Source organism: Oncorhynchus masou, chromosome 18, assembly GCF_036934945.1.
Source record: "Oncorhynchus masou masou isolate Uvic2021 chromosome 18, UVic_Omas_1.1, whole genome shotgun sequence".
In the NCBI taxonomy this organism is placed as follows: domain Eukaryota; kingdom Metazoa; phylum Chordata; class Actinopteri; order Salmoniformes; family Salmonidae; genus Oncorhynchus; species Oncorhynchus masou.
In genome coordinates this window covers 55009618-55037238 of record NC_088229.1, presented here as the reverse complement: position 1 = coordinate 55037238, position 27621 = coordinate 55009618, and the positions used below count along the sequence as shown (strand labels likewise).

The 27621-nt window shown below is 42.1% G+C and overlaps 1 protein-coding gene and 1 long non-coding RNA gene across 2 annotated transcripts in view; one reads left to right on the top strand and one right to left on the bottom strand.

Moving 5' to 3' along the window:
* LOC135504846 (rho-related GTP-binding protein RhoN-like) overlaps positions 1-27477 on the top strand; it is a 99747-nt gene extending 72270 nt beyond the window's left edge. Inside the window, exons 3-5 of the mRNA XM_064923743.1 lie at positions 16563-16672; positions 20918-21052; positions 26475-27477. Coding sequence (XP_064779815.1) covers positions 16563-16672; positions 20918-21052; positions 26475-26729 — 500 coding nt within the window. The 3' untranslated portion in view covers positions 26730-27477. The remainder of the gene's footprint in view (positions 1-16562; positions 16673-20917; positions 21053-26474) is intronic.
* Positions 2550-21630, bottom strand: LOC135504847 (uncharacterized). Its single transcript, XR_010450192.1, has 3 exons — positions 21528-21630; positions 20874-21141; positions 2550-3289 (listed from the first exon to the last, which is right to left on the bottom strand). It is a non-coding gene; the product is annotated as an uncharacterized LOC135504847 (long non-coding RNA).
* Positions 27478-27621: the final 144 nt, after the last annotated feature.

Below are 27621 nucleotides of genomic sequence, written 5' to 3'. Positions count from 1 at the left end.
TTCCTAAATTATTCAGTTGTGGGGTTTTCATTTCTCCCTACTGCGCCAGTAGCGAACCTAACTGGTCCAATAGAGTTTAAGCTTAAACATACAGTAGCCCATAGTGTTTATCAATTGTTACATAAGCAACTCCAGTACAGATTTGGCCTTGTGTTGTAGGTTATTGTCCTGCTGAAAGGTGAATTTAATCTCCTAGTGTCTAACGGAACCAGGTTTTCCTCTAGGATTTTGCCTGTGCTTAGCTCCATTCACTTTCTTTTTTATCCTGAAAAACTCCCCAGTCCTTAACCATTACAAGCATACCCATAACATGATGCAACCACCACTATGCTTGAAAATATGGAGCGTGGCACTCAGTAATATGCTGTATTGGATTTGCCCCAAATATAATGCTTGTATTATTAAGGACAAAAAGTTCATTGCTTTGCAACATTTTTTATTCTGTACCGTCTTCCTTCTTTTCACTCTGTCAATTAGGTTAGTATTGTGGAGTAACTACAATGTTGTTGATCAATATTCCATCACAGCCATTCAACTCTGTAACTGTTTTAAAGTCACCATTGGCCTCATAGTGAAATCCCTGAGCGGTTTACTTCCTCTCCAGCAGTGGGGTAAAGTAGTTCAATAAAAATGCTTTAAAGTACTACATAAGTCGTTTTTGTGGGTATCTGTACTTTTACTTCACTACATTCCTAAAGAAAATAATGTACATTTTACTCCATACATTTTCCCTGACACCCAAAAGTACTTCTTACATTTGGTCAGGAAAATGGTCCAATTCACACACTTATCAAGAGAACATCCCTGGTCATCCCTACTTCCTCTGATCGAGCGGACTCACTAAACACAAATGCTTTTTTTGTAAATTAAGTGTTGTAGTGTGCTCCTGGCTATCTGTAAATAAAAAATAAAAAATTGTGCTGTCTGGTTTGCATAATATAAGGAATTTGAAATGATTAATACTTTTACTTTTAATACTTAAGTACATTTAAAACCAAATACTTTTAGACTTTTGCTCATGTAGTATTTTACTGGGTGACTTTCAGTTTTACTTGAGTCATTTTCTATTAAGGTATCTTTACTTTTACTCAATTATGACTTTTAAGTACTTTTTCCACCACTGGCAACTGAGTTAGGAAGGACGCCTGTATTTTGTAGTACGGTGTATTCAAACTTTTGAAAATGAATGTTTTTTGTTGGTATATGTGACCAGCCGGCTCGATCTTAAGAGCAAACTTTGTTTATTTTTACATTGGATAAAAATAGAGACTCGGAGCTAGAAAATGGTAAATCATACGCTACAGTTGAGGAATAATGGTAAAGTAATTCAACTTTGAAAGTAATTCTGCTTTGAAAATAAGCTTGTAACCCCACTTTTGAGAAAATAGACCTTTTGGTACACCTACTGGAGAGCTCTTCTTTGTTTCACAGCCTCTTAAGCCTTAGCCCCACCCGTCTCTTTAAAGATTCACATGAGGCCATGTGCTAAACAGAATGGGTACGGCAGTGTACTAAACAACCAAAGATTTCAAGACTGAAGGCTGGTTTATACTACGTCCATCGACATTGTCTCTCGACAGTTGTCGCGGTGACATCATTCTATTGTCGTCCGAACACAAACTTGTCATTGTCGTTATAAAAGAAAGTATAACCACAAAAATGACAAGTAAGAAATAAATGAAAGTAAGAGATAAGAAAAACAAAGCAGTCAATGTGTGGGGGCACCGTGTCGAGGTAATTATGTACATGCAGGCAGGGTTATTAAAGTGGCTATGCATAGATAATAACAGAGTAGCAGCAATGTGTTGGGGGGGGGGGGGGGGGGCAAATAGTCTGGGTAGCCATTTGATTAGCTCTTCAGGAGTCTTAAAGCATGGGGGTAGAAGCTGTTTAGAAGCCTCCTGGACCTAGACTTTGCTCTCTGGTACCGCTTGCCGTGCGGTAGCAGAGAGAACAGTCTTATGACTAGGGTGGCTGGAGTCTTTGACAATTTTTAGGGCCTTCCTCTGACACCGCCTGGTATAGAGGTCCTGGATGAGGCTTGGCCCCGGTGATGTACTGCGCCGTATGCACTTCCCTCTGTAGTGCCTTGCGGTCAGAGGCCGAGCAGTTGCCATACCAGGCAGTGATACAACCCGTCAGAATGCTCTTGATGGTGCAGCTGTAAAACATTTTGAGGATCTGAGGACCCATGCCAAATCTTTTCAGTCTCCTTAAGGGGGAATAGGTTTTGTTGTGCATGTATATTCTATAACATGTATATTACTATTTTGATTTATTGTTGTACCGTTGTGTTGTAAATACAACAGGCAACATTATTTAATTGATAAAAAAATCGATGTATGATTAAAACAACTTCACGTATGACATTTGGTTTCCAAATAAAAATGTCTTCTATAACATCATGTTGAGTTTGTGGTTCACAATTCCATTGGTGTAACTTAAGGTTACACATCAAGGTTGCTGTTTTTAAAATAAGTAAAAGGATCTGTTCATTCTACAAACATTATATTAGCACAAAAACATCAACATTTACAAACCTTGGTGCTAATTTAGCTTACATAGGGCATACACTGTATAATGCTTATTGTGCATGGCCACATTGAAGTAGCATACACACAACAAGAGTGGGTGGACTGGTGCCATGGGAGATGCCCAGATGCCAGTCTTTGCCCTCTGTCGTTAATCAGAGGAGATTCTGCAGGGGCATTGCTTATGCCAAGAGAAAGTTATGCTCGTTGGCAGTGCCCTCCCCCTGTGCCCAGGGGTCATTAAGAACGTTCCAATAATGTTCTAAGAACTAAACACTCAGCATTTCTCAAGTAAACAACCAGAGACGTGATTAGTAACTGGCGTGCTTAAAAACTAAAATTGGGAAAATGTCGGTGTCGACACTTTGTTTTATGCGTTTAACTCTTTCTCTGAAATGTAATTCGCTTTTTTTGTTTAAAGCTTTATGGTTTATTCTCTCTATTTGCATACCTGCTTTGTAATTACATGCAGTAACTCAACTAATCCTACTGTACTTCTAGAAAAATAACTACTCTTACAACAGCATATATCACAGCATATCTCACAATATACAAAACAAATATATAACTAGTATTTGTTCTAGTAAAATGTCAGTTATGTTGATATTTTTCCAAGGAAGTATAATAATCACCACTCAATTAAAATGTCAGGGTTCTGATGATGGTCGTATTATGTGTGTCCATGTTGTGTGAATACTAGATCCACTGACCATTTCATCCTCACTCCCTCCATGTCATCGCCATGTCGTCCCGTGTGCCTGAAATATAAATCAATTGTAAAAAGGACCTTCAAAGAGTTATATTACCAACACCTCAATGGGATTTTCACATTTTAATCATGCAGGCTACAAATGGAAAATATGAAACAGGAGAGGGAACAAGATATCAGACATGACACTTTACATATTAAATGGGGGGAGAAAGAGGACTGAGAATTGGAATTAACTCTGGACCGGGGTCAGGGTGTGTACATGTGTGCCTCCTGTGCTAGTACGTGCCCCACAGGGTGTGTGAGAGAGCATTGCCTGCTTTGTGTGAGTGTGGCATACTCGGTGTGTGAGTATGCGTGTGAATGTGTGCCTGTGTCCTGCAATAGAACGTGCCCTGCAGGGTGTGTGAGAGAGTGCGTCCTGCTGTGTGAACGTGTCCTGTGTGACTGTGTGTGTATTAACCATTGTATCCTGTGTGTGTAGATCCTTGAGGGTGTGTGTAGCCAGTGAGCGAAACCTATTACAGTATGTTAATCGCGTCTGTGCAATGTGTGAATTAACGCTGGTGTCTCAAAGCAGTATATCTCTCTTTGTTGGCCAGGTTCTGAGCCCACATCTCCTTTTTGCATTATCGTCTTTAATAGCCGGAGCAAAGGAAAGGGTGTCTAGAACGCTGGAGCCCGGAGGGTGATAGTAATCCGATTAGGAATAATCACTCTAGGTGAAGAAGAAATCCATGGATTAATGGAATTGGTAAGGTAACCCCCCCCCAAAAAAAAAGTATACAGGAAGACCTGAAGAAAAAAAACACAGGCAGCAAGCAAGTAGGGATTAGGCAGAGGGCCATAACGCATAATCGTGACAACATATGTTGTTTTTTTTTACATTGACATGTATGAAATTAAATGTTTGCTTTAACATGTACATCTACCTAAAGGGCTTCGATTTAAATGAAACCACACAAAAATAAACCTGGTCATCGTAAAGTTGAGTGCGAATGTAACATACAAATCGTGGCGAGATTGGGATTTATTTAGGGGAATCATTTCTCCCGTCACATTAATTCTTCAGAAAAAAAGGAAACAACACCTTACTGTGCATATTTACTGCCATTTCATCATTACTGGAGTTGTGATGTGATAAAATGCTATCAGTATTGATGCCATACCTCATACCTTTTTTCCTTTACTTTATGAAGACAGTTTGAAATTAGAGTGGGAGACAGATAGAGAGGATGAACAGTGAAGAAAGTGGTGGCCCGGGGATTTAATCCCATGTTGTTGGGGATTACCATTACGCGTGGTACAGAGTCTGCTGTGTTAACCACTTGGCCAAAGTCTGGCACTGTCAGAGTGAATATCACAGATTATAAAGTGGTATGATAATACATACACACTACTGTTTTATGGATGTCAATCTCATGGGATTATGAGGAGTTCAGTACAGTATGTACTGTTAATCCCTGCTCTCAACTGTCTGTATGGTAAACAGGTGTTATGCCTCAAGGCCATAGAACTAAACCTGACCTCATACCTCACTTGTTAGTTAGTGCCTATATTCAAACAGCCTTGGGCAAGTAACTACCATGAAAATAATCCGCTGGTTAAAACACGTACAGGAAATACCAGTTGGACGCCGCCAAATATTCACACGGCAAGTTGAATACATACAGAGGACTCATTTTTCAGAGAATTGTCCCACCCACACAATGTGTCAGCTACATTCATGCAGCATGTCCCCAAAAAAAGTATTGTTCCATCCTCTTTTTGCCGTTGGATACTTTATTCAGTACAGGCATGCAGTTTATAGGAGCTGTGCTGTAAAAAATAATAAATCGAATCACTCTCAATTCTACCAAGCCTTATAAGGAAGACAAAAGCACCCAATGCGAGACCAAACAAACACTAAATCCAGGGCGAGACTCCTCTTGAACATGGCATTAAACGGGATTAAACTAGAAGACACCGGAACAACACATGCTGCAAAAGTGGAGTACAATGCCTGCCAACATTTAGAGGATAAAAAAAAGCAAACAAAAAGAAGAAAGAAACCCCTTGTTCGAATCAGACATCAAATGCTTGGCAACCCCATGTGGAGTCACAGCGTGGCATGGCAGTTTCTGCTGCGTTGCACTATCCCATGTGTTGTTGCGTCAAACTCTATATAATCTACCTGTATGTATGGAGCCCTGCAACAGGCTAGCTAGTTAGCACAAGCAGTTAGGAAGTGCTTACTGCTTACTCCAGGTTTTTTATTTTTATTTTTTTTAAAACTATTTTCTACATTGTAGAATAATATTGAAGACATCAAAACTATGACATAACCAAAAAATATGTTAAAACACATTTTCAAAGTAGCCACACTTTGCCTTGATGACAGCTTTGCACACTCTTGGCATTCTCTCAACCATCATGCTTTTCAAACAGTCTTGAAGGAGTTCCCACATATGCTGGTCCAACTCGTCCCAAACCATCTCAATTGGGTTGAGATTGGGTGATTGTGGAGGGCAGATCATCTGATGCAGCCCTCCATCACTCTCTTTCTTGGTAAAATAGCCCTGACACAGCCTGGAGGTGTGTTGGGTCATTGTCCTGTTGAAAAACAAATAATAGTCCCACTAAGCGCAAACCAGATGGGATGGCATATCGCTGCAGAATGCTGTGGTAGCCATGCGGGTTAAGTGTGCCTTGAATTCTAAATAAATCACTGACAGTGACACCAGCAAAGCACCCTCACACCATCTCCTCCATGCTTCACGGTGGGAACCACACATGCGGAGATCATACGTTCACCTACTCTGTGTCTCATAAAGACACGACGGTTGGAACCATAAATCTCACATTTCTTACTCATCAGACGAAAGGACAGATTTCCACCGGTCTAATGTCCATTGCTCGTGCTTCTTGGCACAAGCAAGTCTGTTGTTCTTGTTGTTGTTCTTTAGTAGTGGTTTCTTTGCAGCAATTCGAACATGAAGGCCTGATTCATGCAGTCTCCTCTGAACAATTGATGTTGAGATGTGTCTGTTACTCGAACTCTGTGAAGCTTTTATTTGGGCTGTAATCTGAGGTGCAGTTAACTGTTATGAATTTATCCTCTGCAGCAGAGGTAACTCTGGATCTTCTTTTCCTGTGGCGGTCCTCCTGAGAGCCAGTTTCATCATAGCGCTTGGTTTTTGCGACTGCACTTGAAGAAACTTTCCAAGTTCTTGACATTTTCCAGATTGACTGACCTTCATGTCTTAAAGTAATGATGGACTGTCATTTCTCTGCTTTTTGAGTTGTTCTTTCCATAATATGTCTTTGTCTTTTACCAAATAGAGTCATCTTCTGTATACCACCCCTACCTTGTCACAACTGATTGGCTCAAACACATTAAGAAGGAAATAAATTCCACAAATTAACTGAACAAGGCACACCTGTTAATTGAAATGCATTCCAGTGTGCAAAGCTGTCATCAAGGCAAAGGGTGGCTACTTTGAAGAACTTCAAATATAAAATATTTTTTTGATTTGTTTAACACTTTTAAGGGGGGAGTTACTACATGATTCCATATGTGTTTTTTCACCATTTTGATGTTTTCACTATTATTCTATAATGTAGAAAATAGTAAAAAATAAAATAAAACCCTGGAATGAGTAGGTGTGTTCAAACTTTTGACTGTTATTGTTTATCTGAGCAAGTCTGACAAATGATGAATTCATAATACGGATGCCATAGGTAAGTGCTATGTAATTGCATACTAGCTGATACAAGGTAATGGGATTGATTCTTCCCTGGAATTATGGTGTTGTAATGTTAAGTGTGGCTGTACTGTAGCTAGCTAATAGTGAGAACGATGGACCATAGACAGATGGGACTGCATGTTCTCCATGATGTGCCTCAACAGCAGGATTTTTCCCAAGTGGTCCTGGTACAACAGGTCCCTGAGAGGGTCAGAAAGCACAGGGATCAATAAACATTAGCTTCTTCTCTGTTGAGGAACATGGATCAGGTCATGCCATGCCATCTAGCGACTGGAGATCGGGTTTCTGATCAGACTGTGTGTGTGTGTGTGTGTGTGTGTGTGTGTGTGTGTGTCTGTCTGTCTGAGTTACGGTAATGTTACAAGACTGTGTTCCCATGACTACACTCCCTCCACTTTTCTCACTCTTAACACTCCTCTATGGAACTGGAAGCGACACTGTGCTAATGTGGAAGAATGTAGAGCCATGTGTACCATTGCTTAAAATAACCTACCTGGCCTTCAATGAAAACATGTAAACACTTGAACTACAGAACCATGTCTGTTGAGTTTCCACAAACTCATGGAACACCAGAAACGCCCTCCTCCACCCAGGCTGTCCAACTTTCGTGCCCATCTATTCACATTGACACAAAGACACCCATTTTCTAGTTTTCAGGTTGCTAAGATACTGCCAACCGAACCGGAAATTTGTACAGCTCTCAGCAATAAAACACATTGCTGTTAGTAGTAAAATGAATCAAAAGCAGATAAACAGAGACAGATAAATGTCCTTTTCCCAGGATGCCACAGCGGTGAATAAGAATCACACTCAGATTTAACGAGGCTGGTAGCTGTTATTATAGGCTGATTCTCTGCCGTCTTGCTATTGTTCAGAGGCTAATGCGGCCATTTTGTTTTGGCCATCTTGTAAATGTTCTCTGACTTTAAAATGGGGGAGAAGGCATCCCTCCATTATTTCTGGTTGGAAACAAACAACAAGAGAGAAGGGTATCAACTTTTTTCTAACTACATAATGTTATAATGGAATGTCATCAAGTTATTATTCTGCTCCGAAGGTCTTATTTTCTGGAAAAATAGTGCATCCTGGGAAAAGTCAGGGTGAAACTATTTTCAATTGGCGCCGTCTGAAGCATGGCTCTTTCGGAGCACAGTAGGCTGCTGAGGGGAGCACAGCTCATAATAATGACTGAAACGGTACGAATGGAATGGCATCAAACACATGGAAACCATGTGTTTGATACGATTCCACTTATTCCACTCCAGCCATTTCCATGAGCCCATGCTCCCCAATTAAGGTGCCACCGACCTCCTGTGCTTCAGAGGACCCCAAAAAGTGCTACTCAAAGCAAACCCGGCAGATCATTGCCTACTCGACATCTTCTCGAAATCTTTTCGTTTATGGCTTCAATTGTTTTTCAGTGGTTTTCTCACAAAATGTTTACCACTCGTTTCGGTAATATTGGCAGTTGTAATGTCGATAATGATTAGAAATGACCTTTTCAGTCTCTGCCTCAATCTATTGAATGGTGGACAACACAGCTTTACATGGTTCTACTGTTTCTCACATCAATTATTTTCTACAGAATCAATTACACATATTGTTCAGTTCTTCCCCCCAAAACCCTGCTCCACCTGCCCATTCAATAATTCACCTTAGCTGCTACCCCTTAGATACTGCTGTAGATTTAAGGGGATTGGATAGGTGTAAGCGGAGCCATATACTGTCTAAACACACACCGAGTGTACAAAACATTAAGAACACCTTCCTAATATTGAGTTGCACCCCCTTTTCGTCAGTTGAATGGACTCTACAAGGTGTTTAGTGTTCCACAGGGATGCTGGCGCATGTTTTCTCCAATGCTTCCCACAGTTGTGTCAAGTTGTCCTTTGGGTGATGGACCATTCTTGATACACACGGGACACTGTTGAGTGTGATAAACCCAACTGCATTACAGTTCTTTAGACACTCAAACTGGTGCGCCTGGCACCTAACTACCATACCCCGTTCAAAGGCACTTCAATCTTTTGTCTTGCCCATTAACCCTCTGAATGGCACACAGACACACTCCATGTCTCAATTGTCTCAAGGCTTAAAAATCCTTCTTTAACCTGTCGCCTCCCCTTCATCTACACTGATTGAAGTGGATTTAACTGGTGACATCAATAAGGTATCATAGCTTTGACCTGGATTTACCTGGTCAGTCTTTGTCATGGAAAGAGCAGGTGTTCCTAATGCTTTTGAAACACTCAGTAAACATCTCTGTATATGGCTCTGGGTGTAAGCAATGGTGAAAGTTACCAGCCAGCATCATCAGAAGGTAAGGAGACGTTAGGTTAACCCTATCATGTATTTTCAGATCTACAGCACATGTGCCTAAAAGGAGTAGGGGCTAGGGGTCAATTTGGAATTCACAAAGACAGTTTTCCATACTCCCCAGGCCTCTGTCTATTTCTTTTGTCTCTCAACTGGCTGAGGGCCATCACAGAGCCCTATTGGCTGTCATTACCATCATGTGTGACCAATTAGAAATATTCCTGTGGAAAACAATAGTCATGGCTTCTGGTGCCAGGGACATTTGAAGAGAACAGCATCTGCACAAATTAGGGCTGACTACCTGAGGTATATACTCTGTGTATAGGGGTTTCTAAACTTGGGTTGCTGGAGAAACTGCTTGCCAAGCAGCCCTGCAAATGAATTATTTCTACTTTTAGTGTGTGGCTTGACGTTGCATCTGGGTTAAGCACAATTTCCCGAGATAGCTTTACATGGCAACAGGTAGGTAGAAAGGTTTCCACTTTCCAGACACAATTCTCTCTCTCTCTCTCTCTCTCTCTTCTGTCTGAAACACAAACAGAAATTATGGGGTTTGGGGGCTGGTTGACTTCACACTGTGCATTTTTCATTGATTTTTGAACTGCGCGTCTCACACTGACACAACATTGTTAACGAAAAACAATGTTTGGAACGATATTAAAGAAAGAACCCACTCAATACATACTATTGTTTTTCCTTCCCCTTCCCGAAAGTTAGATTGAATTTAATGAAATTAGATCTCTACTGAAAAGCACAAAGTGTATCATTGTCTTTCTTGAGCAACAAATCTTGAAATCCAGAGCCAAAAACAAACAAACAAACAAGTCTTGTTTTCTCAGGTGCCAGTAACATAAAATGACCATTAAGCATTATGGGGACCTAGTTTGCACGCTATTCCCTATGAAGGGCACTACCTTTGACCAGGGCCCATAGTACTCTGGTCAAAAGTAGTGCACTTTATAGGGAATAGGGTGCCATTTGGGATGAATCACTAGTATACTACAACAGTTTTGAGCTATTAAGAGCCGTAAAAAAAAACTGTTAAGATTAGCGACAAAAAAAAAAGCCAATTTAACCAAATGCTTAATCAGCATTATTCTGTGAGTTGAGTGGACTTCAAAAGTTTAAGCTAATGTGTTTATTTACTCAACAAAGTCTGCTTGAAGTTAGCTGAATTTGAATAAGCTTGTTGAGTAAAATTATACATTCATGTTTGCTCAAAACCACACCCATCATTATCATATTTCCCAGCATGCTCTATTGCAGGTGGAATTTTTTTTTCTCAATACCTGTGTTTTTGGATGTACTTTGATTGGTTGATCGATCTTATGCAACAAACATATTTAGCATACACTACCATTCAAAAGTTTGGGGTCACTTTGAAATGTCCTTGATTTTGATAGAAAAGCGCATGTTTTGTCAATTAAAATAAAATGGATCAGAAATGCAGTGTAGACATTGTTAATGTTGTGACTATTGCAGCTGAAAACGACTGATTGATTTTGAATGTAATATCTACATAGGCATACAGAGGCCCATTATCAGCAACCATCACTCCTGTGTTCCAATGGCACGTTGTGTTAGCTAATCCAAGTTTATAATTTTAAAAGGCTAATTGATCATTAGAAAACCCTTTTGCAATTATGTTAACACAGCCGAAAACTGTTGTTCTGATTAAAGAAGCATTAAAACTGGCCTTCTTTAGACTAGTTTAGTATCTGGAGCATCAGCATTTGTGGGTTTGATTCCAGGCTCAAAATGGCCAGAAACAAAGAACTTTCTTCTGAAACTCATCAGTCTATTACTGTTCTGTGTAATGAAGGCTATTCCATGCGAAAAATTGCCAAGAAACTGAAGATCTCGTTCAATGCTGTGTACTACTCCCTTCACAGAACAGTGCAAACTGTCTCTAACCAGAATAGAAAGAGAAGTGGGAGGCCCCGGCACACAACTGAGCAAGAGGACAAGTACATTAGTGTCTAGTTTGAGAAACAGACGCCTCTCAAGTCCTCAACAGACAGCTTCATTAAATAGTACCCGCAAAACACCAGTCTCAACGTCAACAGTAAAGAGGCGACTCCGGGATGCTGGCCTTCTAGGAAAAACAAGGACATTTCTAAGTGACCCCAAACTTTTGAACAGTAGTGTACTTTTTTCTAAACTAACTAAACATTTCGAGTTTATATGATTTAGGTAGTCTGAATAATCAATCTTAACTACCCCGGCAGTCATTCTCAATGCAGGTTGCGGTTGATTAAAAGTTCCAGTTGTTGGATATCTTTACTCTGACTGGATTCCAATAGAAATTACACATCACTATGGCTGCGTGTACACAGGCAGCCCAATTCTGATATGTTCTTCCAGTAAATAGTCTTTGACCAATCAGATCAGCTCTGAAAAATATTTGATATGAAAAGATCTGATGTGATTGGTTAAAGAGTGGAAAAAAGATCAGAATTGGGATGCCTGTCTAAATGCAGCCTAAACGCAGCATAATGTGACTTGCAGGCTTGATGCAGCCTGTAAACCAGGGCTTTCAGACCACTCACTGTGTTAGGGTGTAACTAGGCCCTCGAAGAAAGGCCTTATGATATATGTCATGTGTTGTCAACATTTTTTAGTTTTAAAAGATAAAATATTCACTTAGACACTCACTTGGTGAAAGCTACAAGACTGAAAGCATTTTAATACAATAACCATGTCTCTGTCACTAACAAATACAGTCATGGATGGTAATTACAATTCACTGGAAATGCAAGGCACACTGAGTAATATTTAAATAAGGTAGAATAAATTCTCAAATGGAATTATATATTCACTCAACCTAAAATGTAGTAAACAATTCAATTCACCTATATGCCCAAATGCTGAGTAAACTCACAATCCAGCAGCAATTATACATGAAATCATCTTTTCTTTTTTTAACAGTGTAGTTTAGATCAAACCGTTGAAAACAACAACAAAACTACGCAACAGTGAAGTTGACTTTAGTTTTGCTGTAGCCTATTGTTGTCATCTGTGCCAGGCAAGCTGGTACAGTGAGAAGCTGTGCTGCAGCTGGTGAGGGAGGATGGTGCATGGGGGGCTGTGGTTTGTGGGGACTGGGACAAGGGGGGTTTATGGGGACGGTAAGGGGCCAATAGGGGCCCGGGCCTCTGCTGTGTGTCTAATGACTGCCTTATGGGAAAGCCCCAGTGTGTTAGGAACACTCTGGCTTATCCCCTACTGGTGGGTTCTGAAGTGATCTGATTTAGGGAGAGTGTTGAGAAAAGAAGGGAGGAAGGAGGGCAAAGAGGAAGGAGAGTCTCCTCCTCCATCTGTTTCCCTCTCAGTCCCACCTCTATTTCGCCTTCCTTTCTCTGTTTCCACCCCTCCCTTCTACATTCCTCATCTTTTCCTCTCCAGACTGCCATCTCATTCTGAAACCCAGGAGCAGGAGTTATTCAGAGAGAGAGACAAGAGGAGAGAAAGGGTACGGCCTTCAGTCTGACCTTTTCTGTCCATACACACACTGCCACATGTATCGAGCACACACACACTGCCACATGTATGGAGCACACACACACACACACCTGGGCATTGGAACGCACGCACGCACTGAAGCAGAAGCGTGCGCACGCGCACACACGGGAAGTGACATTTAAAATGTATTTATTTTTACATCCGTTTCCTGTTAAAACTAAGAAAAATGCATAAAATTCTACTTAAATTCACAATACAGGATATGGCCCAATTGCGTTGACTGCTATAGGGCAATGAATTTCTATATACCACAGACATAGGTCGAATCTCAAACTGGACACTTGGCCCCTAGCTCTTTATCGAGTGGCCACTTGCTGTTGTGTTCGATAGTGATCACTCAAGTCTGCAAGTGTTTTGGCCAAAATGAGCATTGAGACGATGCAAACTCAACGTCCAAACCGCCACTCATCAATATTCTAAATCCATTCGCAAGCATCGTCTCCCGCGATCTGTCTTGAGCATGACTCACTCGCTATAAAACATCGGCACTGGGGCAGACACAGGCGCATAATCTGATAGACAGTGAGAAAGTTGTAAGAAAATGGCAATGTTTGAATGTGACAAATATTTGACCAGAACGGTGTACAACTCTACAATTACATGTTTGAGTGTGTGTGTGTGTGTGTGTGTGTGTGTGTGAGATCAGCATAATATGTAAATATGCACTGGACAAAACATGGAGACACAATGCAAATGAGAGACAAGGTAAAAAAATGTAGAAATATATACAAGTGTGTGTGTGTGCTATAGCAAAAATCAGCACATTCTCTCCTGGACAGTTTTTGTTGTAGTGCCCAAAGCCTTGTGCAGTGGTGACAAAGGACACAGTGGGGGTTACAATAGGGGCAGTGGAGGGGGGATTGTCCCCCACACATTCAGTTCAGCACAGGAATGTGGCCCCTAGTACCCCCACATACAGGTCACACAGGTCCCCCACACACACACACACACAGACACACACAGATGCAGAATGCTGTTAACTGACTACAGCTCAGCATTCAACACCATAGTGCACTCCAAGCTTGTCTCCAAGCTCAGGACCCTGGGACTGAACACCTCACTCTGCAACTGGATCCTGGACTTCCTGACGGGCTGACCCCAGGTGGTGAGAGTAGACAACAGCACCTCCACCACACTGACCCGCAAAGCGGGGGTCCCCACTGGGGTGTATGCTTTGCCCCCTACTGTACTCCCAGTTTACCCATGATTGTGTGGCCACACACACACAACTCCAACTTTATCATCAACTTTGCTGACAATACGATGGAGGTAGGCCTGATCACCAATGGCGATGAGACAGCCTACAGGGAGGTGGTCAGAGAACCGGCAGTGTGGTGCCAGGACAACAACCTCTCCCTCAACGTCAGCAAGACCAAGGAGCTGATTGTGGACCACAGGAAACACAGGGGGTGCACACTCCCATCCATATCCACAGAGCCTCAGAGGAAAGGGTCAAGAGCTTCAAGTTCCTCGGTGTCCACGTCACTGAGGACTTAATACGGTCCCCTCACACCGGAACAGTCATGAAGGCAGCACAGCAACGCCTCTTCTTCCTCAAGAGGCTGAAACGATATGGCATGGCCCCTCAGATCCTCAGGAACTTTTACAGCTGCATCATTGAAAGCATCCTGACTGGTTGTATCACCATCTGGTATAGCAACTACACTGCCCCTGACCGGATGGCCCTACAGAGGGTGGTGCAGACGGCTCAGTGCATTACAGGGGGCGAGCTCCCAGCCATCCAGGAAATACATTTTGTGTTACAGCCTGAATTCAAAATGCATTAAATATCATTATTTGTCACGCTTCCACACACAAAACCCCTTAAATGTCAGTGTAAACATGTTTTTAAAAATGTTGATGAATTCATAAGAAATAAAAAGCTGACATCTATTGAGTCAAGTCTTCAATCCTTTTCTAATGGAAAGCAAGTTCAGGAGTAAATAGTTGCTCAACAAATCAATTAAAAAAAGTTGCATTGACTCACTCAGTGTGCAATAATAGTATTTAACGCGATTTTTTAAGTGATTAACTCATCTCTGTACCCCACATATACAATTATCTGTAAGGTACCTCAGTCGAGCAGTGAATTTCAAACACAGATTCAACCACAAAGACCAGGGAGGTTTTACAATGTCTTGCAGAAGAGCACCTATTAGTAGATGAAAAGAAATACAAAATAAAAGCGGACATTGACTATCCCATTGAGCATGGTGAACAGTGAAGAGGCGACTCCAGGATGCTTGCCTTCTAGGCAGAGTTCCTCTGTCTAGTGTCTGTGTTATTTTGCCCATCTTGATGTTTTCTTTTTATTGGCCAGTCTGAGATATGGCTTTTTCTTTGCAACTCTGCCTAGAAGGCTAGCATCCTGGAGTCGCCTCTTCACGGTTGACATTGAGACTGGCGTTTTGCGGGTACTATTTAATGAAGCTGCCAGTTGGGGACTTGTGAGGCATCTGTTTCTCAAACTAGACACTCTAATGTACTTGTCCTCTTGCTCAGTTGTGTGCCGGGGCCTCCCACTTCTCTTTCTATTCTGGTTAGAGACCGTTTGCACTGTTCTGTGAAGTGAGTAGTTCACAGCTTTGTACGAGATCTTAAGTTTCTTGGCAATTTCTCACATAGAATAGCCTAAATTTCTCAGAACAAGATAGACTGACGAGTTTCAGAAGAAAGTACTTTGTTTCTGGACATTTTGAGCCTGTAATCGAACCCACAAATGCTGATGCTCCAGATACTAAACTAGTCTAAAGGACAGTTTTATTGCTTCTTTAATCAGAACAACACTTTTGAGCTGTGCTAACATAATTGCAAAAGGGTTTTCTAATGATCAATTAACCTTTTAAAATTATAAACTTGGATTAGCTAACACAACGTGCTATTGGAACACAGGAGTGATGGTTGCTGATAATAGGCCTCTGTACGGCTATGAAAATATTCCATTAAAAATCAGTCGTTTTCAGCAACAAGTCATTTACAACATTAACAATGTCTACACTGTATTTCTGACCAATTTAATGTTATTTTAATTTCTTTCAAAAACAAGGACATTTCTAAGTCTTTCATTTCTAAAACTTTTGATTGGTAGTGTATGTGCGGAAAGAAAATCTATTTAATACATTTTGAATTCAGGCTGTAACACAACCAAATGTGGAATAAGTCAAAGGGTATGAATACTTTCTGAAGGCACTATTATTATTATTTATTATTATTATTATTATTATGATGATGATTGCATTGTTGGGAAAGAGCTCTGAAGGTATGAATTTCACTGTACTGTTTTACACCTGTTGGACATGGCGAACAAACTTTGAAACTTGAAACACACACACCAGTCACAATGGTCAGTTCAGAGAGAGCCCCCTGACAAACACCATACCGAAATACAGGGTGTCAATTCTGTTGAACGCTCCATCAAAAAGGAGTGTTTACACAGTTGTAACCATAAACTAAAGCCTTGACATTAGATCTGGGAGTTGTCAGGTCTTGAGCAAGGTTACACATAAGTGCGGCGAGCCACCCCCACTACATAACAAATGTCTGAAGCAGTCATGATAGTGAAGTTGTTTTTTAGGTGGGTCAAAAACAACATTATTTCACATCGTAATGTGTAAGCTAAACATGCATAGCTTGCTTACCTAAAAATATTTATGTTCCATGATCCACATGTCCTTTCATATTTGACCAAATTGGATATTCAAAAGGAATGACGTGTTGTGTGTTGTCGTTTGTCCACAGGCTCGTCCTACTACAACAATGTGCGGCCGCTAGCCTATCCCGACGCTGACGCTGTGCTCATCTGTTTCGACATCAGCCGCCCCGAGACACTGGACAGTGTGCTGAAGAAGGTCAGTGAGCTACGAAGCAAAGCCACATGTCTGTGCTACAGTTCAATAAAATATCATATAAAACAGGATTCGCCAACTGGCGGCACGAATTTGGCCAGTTGGTGGTTTTATTTGGCCCCCCAATGTTTCAGAGCATTGATTTTTTTTCTCTCTTCATTGTTGGACATAAGACTGTAAAAACAACAGGAAATCAGCTCCAAGTGATTTTAATTTTGTAAATCTACTCCGACAGGTGATCGTATACAAATGTTAGCAAGATTTGAAATGATTGAGATTCTTATTATTGTTTTACGTTTTCGGCTCCGATATTCAAACAGCAACCTTTCGGTTACTGGCCCAAAGCTCTAAACTCGAGGCTCCGTAGTTGATGATTCCTTATCTCAAATTATCCTATAGCTCCTTTTAGAACAGTAAGGACCACATATAAAAGAGACACTGCTTGTGAGAACAACGTAGCCGAGATAGGAATTAACAAATGTATATATATTTTTTTTTAAAGCATGCAGGCTCATCACAGACCCTTAAGGTAATGTTCCACCGAAGGCTAGAAGTTAATGTTATGGCCTTTTTGAGGTCATTTTCTCACAAAATGAACACAAAATGAGGTGTAATCCATCCATTGTCCCAGCCTTCTTCAAAAGAAAATATGCATTTACTTTATAATAAGAGGGAGAAGTTTGGCATTGTTTCCCAAAGTCCTAGCCTCTGTGGTTTCTAATTGGTGGAACTCTCTGGTGGAAGTCTTTCTTTGAGCCACACCATTTGGGACCTACAGATCTACACGTTTTTTTTGAATGAGAAAGACTTTGTTGTTTATAGTGTATAGCGTACATCAGTTGTGTGGGCAAGGAATGCCTTTGACTGGGTGGAGTGGACATTCCTAATGTCAAGCCCATCGCTCACCCATGACATCATCAGCATCGCCATTCAGAGATAAAATACCCCACTCTTTGAGTCACGAGACAAAACCGAAGGAGGGGGCAGGGGTACCCCAAAATTCTGATAGAGGTCCACTTGGGGCTCTTGAGGGCTCACTTGACCTGTGACCCTAAATAGATGCCTTGCTAATCTCTTGCCAACAGGCCACGGGTGGGCGTTGAATACACCCCTCTCACAATAGTCCTCCAGAATTGGGCTCTTGACCCCCTGTGATATTTCAAGTGCCAAGTGCTTCTATTTGAAATAGTGGTCAAATCTTTCATACCACTGAAGCCAAACAAAAGCTGTCCCAACAATAAATTCCACTCAAGTGTTAAAGGAAAACTATGATGCAAAATGCATCACACCGGCTGTATTTCTGTAAAGTTATACACCTTGAAAACTTGATTGCTGGCATGCAAATGCTTTTGTGACTATATCAACAATGGACTAATGAAGCAAATACCAAAATATCGTTTTTTTTTATAGAATTTTCCTTTAAGTATTAAAATGTTAAAGACATTTGGTTTGGTACTTTTGTACACTTTTTAGCCAGTAGTTCTGAAAGTAGCACTCACGAGCCAAAAGTGGTCTCCGAAAACTGCGTACTACGTTACATATGTGCACCACGTTCTTGCTCTCGCTCTCTGCTGTGTCCACTGAGCCCGCCCTGCAACCTCATTGGATAATGCTGGGTAGGCCTCTTGCTAGCTGTCACGCAAATGTAACAGTGTCTTTCAAACTAGGGATTTCGTGGCTAATTGAGGTGAAACAGTAATTCTGCTCATAGATTATGCCTGTATGAACTTCATTGACACATCCAGCCCAAAGCAGGAGGTTTAGAAAATACTTTCATAGTCGCCAAAGTACCAGAGCATGTCTAAGTGACAAGTGTTAAGTGAGGACACATGGTATCAGTGATTTTGTATTACTAATCAGTGATTCTGTCTTGTCACTGTAAAGCTTTCCTGCTTTCTTCACACAGCATTTCTGTGTGACCTCAAATCTTCCTCTGTATCTGGCAACATCCTTCTATTTCTGCCACTCTCTTTCCTCTAAACTCTACCCCCTCGTCCTCCCCTCCCTCCCTGTGGGATCCTATGATGGGATCGGTTTTCCCAGGGTGAAAATGGAGCCCAATTCCCATTCTGTTCCCTTCTCCCCGAAGTGTGCCCTTGTTAATTTCCCCTCACTAATCTAATGCTTTTGTATCTTTGAGAGGGGGGGGAATGAACACTTTGGGTGAGAAGGGGGGAGAATCGAAAAAGCAACTGGAGACTCTTGAGAGTATGATGTGGCAGCTGTCGCACCCAGTCCTCAGGCTTCCTCCCAGACCTCAGTACAGTACAGATCATCTTGTATCTCCCATAGTCATACACACACACACACACACGGGCTAGAAACAAAGACACTATCCAACTAGCATATATAATACATGCTGCATATGTAAAAGACCTGTTGGTCGTGTGTGCTGTAATCTCCTGTTTGATCAACCAGTGGCTCAGCTGTACTGCTACCGGGAATCAGAGAATGTTATTGAAGCAGAGCATAGGCCAAGATTTGATTGAAATGTTATTGAAGCAAAGAACACAAATTAAGGGTAATAATGTAATACATGGAATGAGATACACACTGGTCAGACATTTTCCTACTGGCCTTGGGAACATGTCCTAATAGTTACGTAATAAGGAAATACTGCCTATGTTTCCGTTTTCAGGCAAAACATTTACTGGAATGAGGAAGTGAAACTACCATTAGAGGGGCTTCAAGTGCAATTTGTAAAATGTTATCTTCAGTACATATCATTGTTGCGCATCACCAATCATTTCTGTCGTTAACCATTCTTATCCTTCGAAATGAAAATGGACAATTCCCTCTGCTCTTTGTCTGTTATTCACTCTCTGTTGTTTGGCTTTAATTAACCTTTTATACTGAACAACAATATATACGCAACATGTAAAGTGTTGGTCCCATGTTTCATGAACTGAAATAAAAATGTTTTTACATCTCTGTTAGTGAGCAATTCTCATTTTCCAAGATAATCCATCCACCTGACTGGTGTGGCATATCAAGAAGCCGATTACACAGCATGATCATTACACAGGTGCACCTTGTGCTGGGGACAATAAAAGTCCACTTTAAAATGTGCAGTTGTGTCACACAACACAATGCTTGCAATTGGCATGCTGACAGCAGAGCTGTTGCCAGAGAATTTAATGTTAATTTCTCCACCATAAGCTGCCTCCAACATTGTTTTAGAGAATTTGGCAGTACGTCTAATTGGCCTCGCAAACACAGACCCCGTGGATGCCGTTGTGTGGGTGAGCGGTTTGCTGATGTCAATGTTGTGAGCAGAGTGCCCCATGGTGACGGTGGGGTTATGGTATGGGCAGGCATAAGCTACGGACTATTTTTTTTTTTAAAACAACATTTTATCGATGGCAATTTGAATGCACAAAAATATCGCGACGAGATCATGAGGCCCATTTTTTTTAATGGTATCTGTGACCAACAGATGCATATCTGTATTGCCAGTCATGTGAAATCCATAGATTAGGGCCTATTGAGTTTATTTCAATTGACAAATTTCCTCATATGAACTGCAACTCAGTGAGATTAATTCAATTGTTGAACGTTGCGTTTATATTTCTATTCAGTATATAAAACACAATGACCCTACCTCTTGGCCCTTGTGACTTGTCTAGATCTTCACCAGTACGTCTTCAACAGAAAGTGCTTATCCAAGACAACAGCACATGATGACTAACACTAATGAACAGAGCCCATAATCACGTGGACGGTCGTCTACAAGAAAGGCATTGTTTGTATTGAGTAGAAACAGAGAGGTATCATTCAACGGATAATGTGAAGCGATATTGTAAGCAGTCAGAGATATAGGGTGAGTGAGACAGAGAGACAGACCAGCACAGACAGTAGGGAGAATAGCTACCCAGTACAGTGTGACATGTCGACATTGAGACTTGTCTGCTTCATAATGTGTTGTTATTCTTTCTGATGAAACTCTGAGGGAGTGTTGTCTGGATGTGGTTGTGGTTACTGAAGCTGTGAGCTCATAGCGGACAGAACTCGTGCTCCGTTCCATTCTTCAGTTGTCATGTGGCAACTTGTTCCAATGGACAGTGTGTTATTTCAATGGCCATTGAGTTATTGTAGTGATAACATATCCATACAATGTAAATAACATTAACTGAACGAGATAAACATATATTTTCTCCAAGTTTCATATATTTAAAATAGATATATTTTGGATATTGGTGCTCACCTGTTATGCTCGGTTCTGACTAGTTTCTTCCTCTTGCTCCACAGTGGCAGGGGGAGACACAGGAGTTCTGTCCTAACGCCAAGGTGGTATTGGTGGGCTGTAAGCTGGACATGCGGACGGACCTCAACGTGCTGAGAGAGCTGTCCAAACTCCGACTCATCCCTGTCACTCATGAACAGGTCAGGACTGACTGTTTCTCACGACTGAGCCAATTCATGCCAAGCTGTACTGTGCTGGTCTGGTAACGCACCCATTGTAGTCCCTGGAACTGTGCATAGAAGTACAATGTGAAAGAAAAATATCATAGCAAGCAATACGCTTTAGCCGAGGGTGTTATGAAAAATGTATGGCAATGCCAGTAGCTGCTCACTTGTGAACTGCGATGGCATAACACCTTCAGAACATTGTCATTAGCATGACATAGTAACACCTGTCAAAACAGGTCAAATAAAATATGAGGCTATTTCTTGGCAGAACTTTAGCTAGGAACTATGAGTACGTTGGGGACTATGGCGTCCCAAATGGGGTCCTGATAAAAAGGGAATAGGGTGCCATTTGGGATGTGATAATGTGACACACTGTTCTGGAAACATTGCTCTACTTGTGTGTGTGTGTGTGTGTGTGTTATATATATATATAAAATATTTGACTTACCTACATTATGCCTGTTGTTTCTCTCCTCTTTGGGTTGGTCGTCAGTAAAGATGTAGAGCTCTTCTCAGGTGTGTGCCCAGTGTAAGCAGATAAGACACACCTGGCATGGTTAAAGCACAAACAGACATGCCTCTACGGTATAAACTTGTTGATATGTACCGGTCCACACTGTGTAAACATGTGTGCACAACTGCTCTTTCACAGCTCACACACACACACGCAAGAGCTCGCGCACACACAAAGCTACGGCACAGACATTTGCATGGCTCAGACTATCTGTGATGCCCTAATGCAGACATTCTATTAGCTATGGCAAAACACCTAAAAGCACCTAAACTCAGCAAAAAAAGAAACGTCCTCTCACGGTCAACTGTGTTTATTTTCAGCAAACTTAATATGTGTAAATATTTGTATGAACATAACAAGATTCAACAACAGACATAAACTGAACAATTTCCACAGACATGTGACTAACAGAAATTGAATAATGTGTCCCTGAACAAAGGGGGGGGGGGGGGTCAAAATAAAAAGTAACAGTCAGTATCTGGTGTGGCCACCAGCTGCATTAAGTGCTGCAGTGCATCTTCTCCTCATGGACTGCACCAGATTTGCCAGTTCTTGCTGTGAGATGTTACCTCACTCTTCCACCAAGGCACCTGCAAGTTCCCGGACATTTCTGGGGGGAATGGCCCTAGCCCTCACTCTCCGATCCAACAGGTCCCCAGAAGTGCTCAATGGGATTGAGATCTGGGCTCTTCGCTGGCCATGGCAGAACACTGACATTTCTGTCTTGCAGGAAACCACACAGAGAATGAGCAGTATGGCTGGTGGCACTGTCATGCTGGAGAGTCATGTCAGGATGAGCCTGCAGGAGGGTACCACATCAGGGAGGAGGATGTGTTCCCTGTAATGCACAGCATTGAGATTGCCTGCAATGACAACAAGCTCAGTCCGATGATGCTGTGACACACTGCCCCAGATCATGACGGACCCTCCACCTCCAAATCGATACCGCTCCAGAGTACAGGCCTCGGTGTAACGCTCATTCCTTCGACAATAAACACGAATCTGACCATCACCCCTGGCGAGACAAAACCGCAACTCATCAGTGAAGAGCACTATATGCCAGTCCTGTCTGGTCCAGCGACGGTGGGTTTGTGCCCATTGCCGGTGATGTCTGGTGAGGACCTGCCTTACAACAGGCCTACAAGCCCTCAGTCCAGCCTCTCTCAGCCTATTGCAGACAGTCTGGGCACTGATGGAGGGATTGTGCGTTCTTGGTGTAACTCGGGCAGTTGTTGTTGACATCCTGTACCTGTCCTGCAGGTGTGATATTCAGATGTACCGATCCTGTGCAGGTGTTGTAACACGTGGTCCGCCACTGCGAGGATGATCAGCTGTCTGTCCTGTCTCCCTGTAGCGCTGTCTTAGGTGTCTCACAGTACGGACATTGCAATTTATTGCCCTGGCCACATCTGCAGTCCTCATGCCTCCTTGCAGCATGCCTAAGGCACGTTCACACAGATGAGCAGGGACCCTGGGCATCTTTCTTTTGGTGTTTTTCAGAGTCAGTAGAAAGGCCTCTTTAGTGTCCAAAGTTTTCATAACTGTGACTTTAATTGCCTACCGTCTATAAGCTGTTAATGTCTTAATGACCGTTCCACAGGTGCTTGTTCATTAATTGTTTATGGGTCCTTGAAAAAGCATGGGAAACAGTGTTTAAACCTTTTACAATGAAGATCTGTGAAGTTAATTGGATTTTAAAAAAATAAAACAATTGTCCACTTCTACTAGCTACTGTTCTCAGAGCGTTCATGTAACATAGACATTTACATTTAAGTCATTTAGCAGACGCTCTTATCCAGAGCGACTTACAAATTGGAAATGCATAGCATTAACATTCTGATATGTTCCAATACATAAAACTAACTCGGCAGAGGTAAACTAAAACACACTTTTTTGTACTGAGGGCACCTACTGTGCATTAACATAACTGTATGTCCTAATATGTACACAGTATTCCAGTTCTGAAAATGCCATTTAGTTCAAATAGTTTCTCAAATATGTAAGCATACGGTACAGAGCCTGAAAGAGTTGATACCAGGGAGTGAGACAAACACTAAGTGGAACAATTTAATTGTTTTGTTTCAATGTCCTCCGGCAATAACATAGAGGGACGGACTGACGGACTCGGGAGGCTGTGAATTTTAATGGCCTATTTTCATGTTAATGTTATTTACGAGTTGACAATTCTTCAAACATTAAGTCACATCCCTATTTTCTCCAGAGAGGAGCTTGGGAGAAATGTCCTTGGCATGCCAGTCAATTACAGCAGAGTAGACACACGACGGGAAACAGTAACAACGCAGACAAAAACCCTGATATATTAAGATCATCAAACTGCTTATGAGACCATTACTAAGATCATGAAAAACAACTACCAAAAAAACAAATGTAATCATGAAACCAATTTCATTGAGCAAACCCAATTGAGTTGCCAATCAGGAGGGACCGGTTATCAGGTTACGTTAATGTCACTTTGCTCGATTTCCTCAGTCTTAACTGAAGCTCCACAAAACACTCTTGAGCTCAGAACTCGCTCGCTGTCCTCAAAGAGCCTCGATCAAAGGGCACCGCTGCCTGTAATGCAAATCAACTGCCAGCAATTTAAGATTTACAACTTGCTGTCCAATTCAATCCCAAAGGAATCCGCTTGTCACAAGGGTGAATCGCGGATGAACCCGACGACTTCTGCCATAATCTGCTTAGGGTCTAAGCAGAGACTTAAATGTTGCCCGTTTCCTTCTGTATGAATGAATTCTCACAACGAACATATTGCAGAGATATAATAATCATAATACTGCTGTGTGTCTGGCTGGGGATTGTTCCCTCACTGAATGGAACATGGCATGTATTCTACCAAGTGACGTGATGACGTGGAGAGGATCTGTGTCAGCATCACATACTCTCACTACTAGTGTTCCCCAGGGCTAAGGTCTAGGCCCTCTCCTCTTCTCTCTATACACCAAGTGACTCAGCTCCGTCATGTCCTCACATGCTCTCTCCTATCATTGTTATGCCAATGACACTCAACTACTTTTCGCCTTCCCCCCTTCTGACACCCAGGTGGCGACGCGCATCTTTGTGTGCCTGGAAAGTATCTCAGCTTGGAATGTCGGTCCATCACCTCAAGCTCAACAAGACGGAGCTGCTCTTCCTCACGTGGAAAGCCCGCCCGCTCCAAGATCTTTCCATCACGGTTGTCAACTACACGGTGTCCCCCTCCCAGAGTGCAAAGAACCTTGGCATGACCCGGGACAACACTCTGTCATCCTCTGCAAACATCAAAGCAGTGACTCGCTCCTGCAGGTTTATCCTTACAACATCCGTAGAGTACGACCCTACCTCACACAGGAAATGGCACAGGTCTTAATCCAGGCACTTGTCATTTCCCGTCTGGACTAAAAGAACTCGCTGCTGGCTGGTTTCCCCATTTGTGCCTTCAAACCCCTACAACTAATCCAGAATGTTGCAGTCCACCAAGTTCTCCCATGTCACCTCGCTCATCCGGACATTCCACTGGCTTCCAGTTGAAGCTCGCATCCACTACAAGACCATGGTACTTGCCTATGGAGCAGCAAGAGGAACTGCCCCTCCCTACCTTCAGGCTATGCTGAAACTCTACACCCCAGCTCCCGAGTGGCACACTGGTCTAAGGCACTGCATCTCAGTGCAAGAGGCGTCACTACAGTCCCTGGTTTGAATCCAGGCTGTATCACATCCGGCCGTGATTGGGAGTCCCATAGGGTGGCGCACAATTGGCCCAGCGTCGTCCAGGTTTGGCCAGGATAGGCCATCATTGTAAATAAGAATTTGTTTTAAACTGACTTGCCGAGTTAAAAAAATTTACAAATCTGAACGTTCTGCCACCTCTGGTCCCTTGGCTCCCACTCAGCCCAGTCCAAGCTCTTCTCTGTCCTGGCACCCCAATGGTGAAACCAAAGCTAGAAGAGCTGAGTCCCTACCCATCTTTCCGAAAACATCTGAAACCCTACCTCTTCAAGAAGCCTTTCGTGAACTAACACTCGCAATTTACATTTTTCCCCCTCACAAGCTCTGACTTTGCTTATGGCTCCTTTGAGGAAAAATGTACTTACTATGACTGTGATGTGGTTGTCCTACCTAGCTATCTTAAGATGAATACAGTCACTCTGGATAAGAACGTATGCTAAATCACAAATTAAAATGTTATCATCACTTAATCAGTGATTGGCGTTGTAACCAAATGAGGGGGAGAAGGAGAGAGAGACCCAGTGACCCAACTCATCTCTCTGAGATAATGGGCCCATTCCAGGTGGTCTTTTTTTGTGGAGCACATCTCAGAAGATCACCTTATCATACCAATGAGTTCCTGAGACGTTAAACACTGTGAGATCTGAATCTGTGCAGCAAGACCCTAATAAAGATGACCTGGAACGCAACAAGGGTCTGCATAGACCAGAGCGACACGTTTATGTGACTAGATGGGATTTATTCAAATGAGCCGTATGGAACATACATAGATTTTTAGGCATTGAATCCCATAAAAAATATATATCACAAATGTTTTATTGTCACATATACCAGTTAGGTGCAATGGATGTTTTGTTTTACAGTGCCAGCCATAGTAGCACAGCACCCCTGGTGCAAATTAGGGTTAAGTGCCTTGCTCAAGGGCGTACCAGCGACCTTTCGGTTATTGGCCCAGTGCTCTAACCACTAGGCTACCTGCCACCCGTAAAACAAGCCATGAAATATGCCCTGTGTGTTTGAATCCACATTCTCTCTCTACCTCATATTAATTCACTCTCTCTTCCTATAAAACCTCTACTCTCTTGTGTTCTCACCCTTGTCAAAAGTGTCAATTCTAATTTCTTAACGTGACTCTTCATCTCTCTCCATCTCCAGGGCACTACCCTGGCGAGGCAGATCGGCGCTGTGGCCTACACAGAGTGCACGTCTAAGTACTCGGAGAACAGCGTCCGCGATGTCTTCCACGTTACCACCCTGACCTCGGTAACGCGCCTCCACCGGCCCCAGCTAAAACGCAGCGGCTCGCGCCGAGGCCTCAAGCGGGTCTCCCAACAACCGCCCCACACTGAGGTTCTGGAGCACCCCCCCGCCATGAGAAAGAACCGGGCCAAGAGCTGTGTACTCATGTAGGGGTCGGACTAGCCAGACTGTACCAACTGACCCAAACGATGTACAAAAGAGACAATGTATATTATAAAATGTACTTTATTTATTGGTTGATTTTTTTTTTGCCGCTGCAAATGAATGCAGGTCATTGCAGCGATGACGACGATTTTCCTTTTTAAACCATCGACCTGTGGAGAAAGAACAACGGAGAAACGGACAAAAACGTGGATTTGTTGGCTATAGGAAGAGAGTGAGAGAGAAAATGAGGGAATGAATGAGGTTATGAAAAAAGGAATGAAGCGGTTGGGAAAAGTCAGACGAGCCAATTGTAATGAGATTGTCCTGGAATTATTTTCTATTCTGTCCTGTCTTGTCCTGAGATGGCATTTTATGTAAGTGTTTAACTAAATGAAGCACAAAAAGATGCACACAAAGTGTACCGACTTAAATGTCAGGGAATTATATTATTATTCCATCTGAGACAACGAGATGAAGCTTAACAAACCAAGGTTTCGTGCCCAGAGCGAAAAAAAAAACAAAAAAAAAACAATGGGCCAACGTGACACACATTTTCTAAACCCACAAGTGCTTTGGAGGGGAAAAAAACATAACAAATCACTGACACCACATAACATTGATGTGTTACTGAAAATTAACATTTCGTATTTGAACAATTACATTTGAGGGAAATCTCAGAAGGAAAACACAGTTTTTGCTATATGTCTTGCTGTATGTGTGATGCTAAAATAAACTTTCTCTGCTAAATGAAGAGAATTCAACCTTGGTTTTAATATTTGTTAATATGACTGTAATCCATCAAGCTCCCTCAGGATCTAAAAGACACAGAGACCAGAAACATACATTGTTTTGAATAAGTGAGATAAAGAATTAGATTTGGTACCATGAAAATACCCAA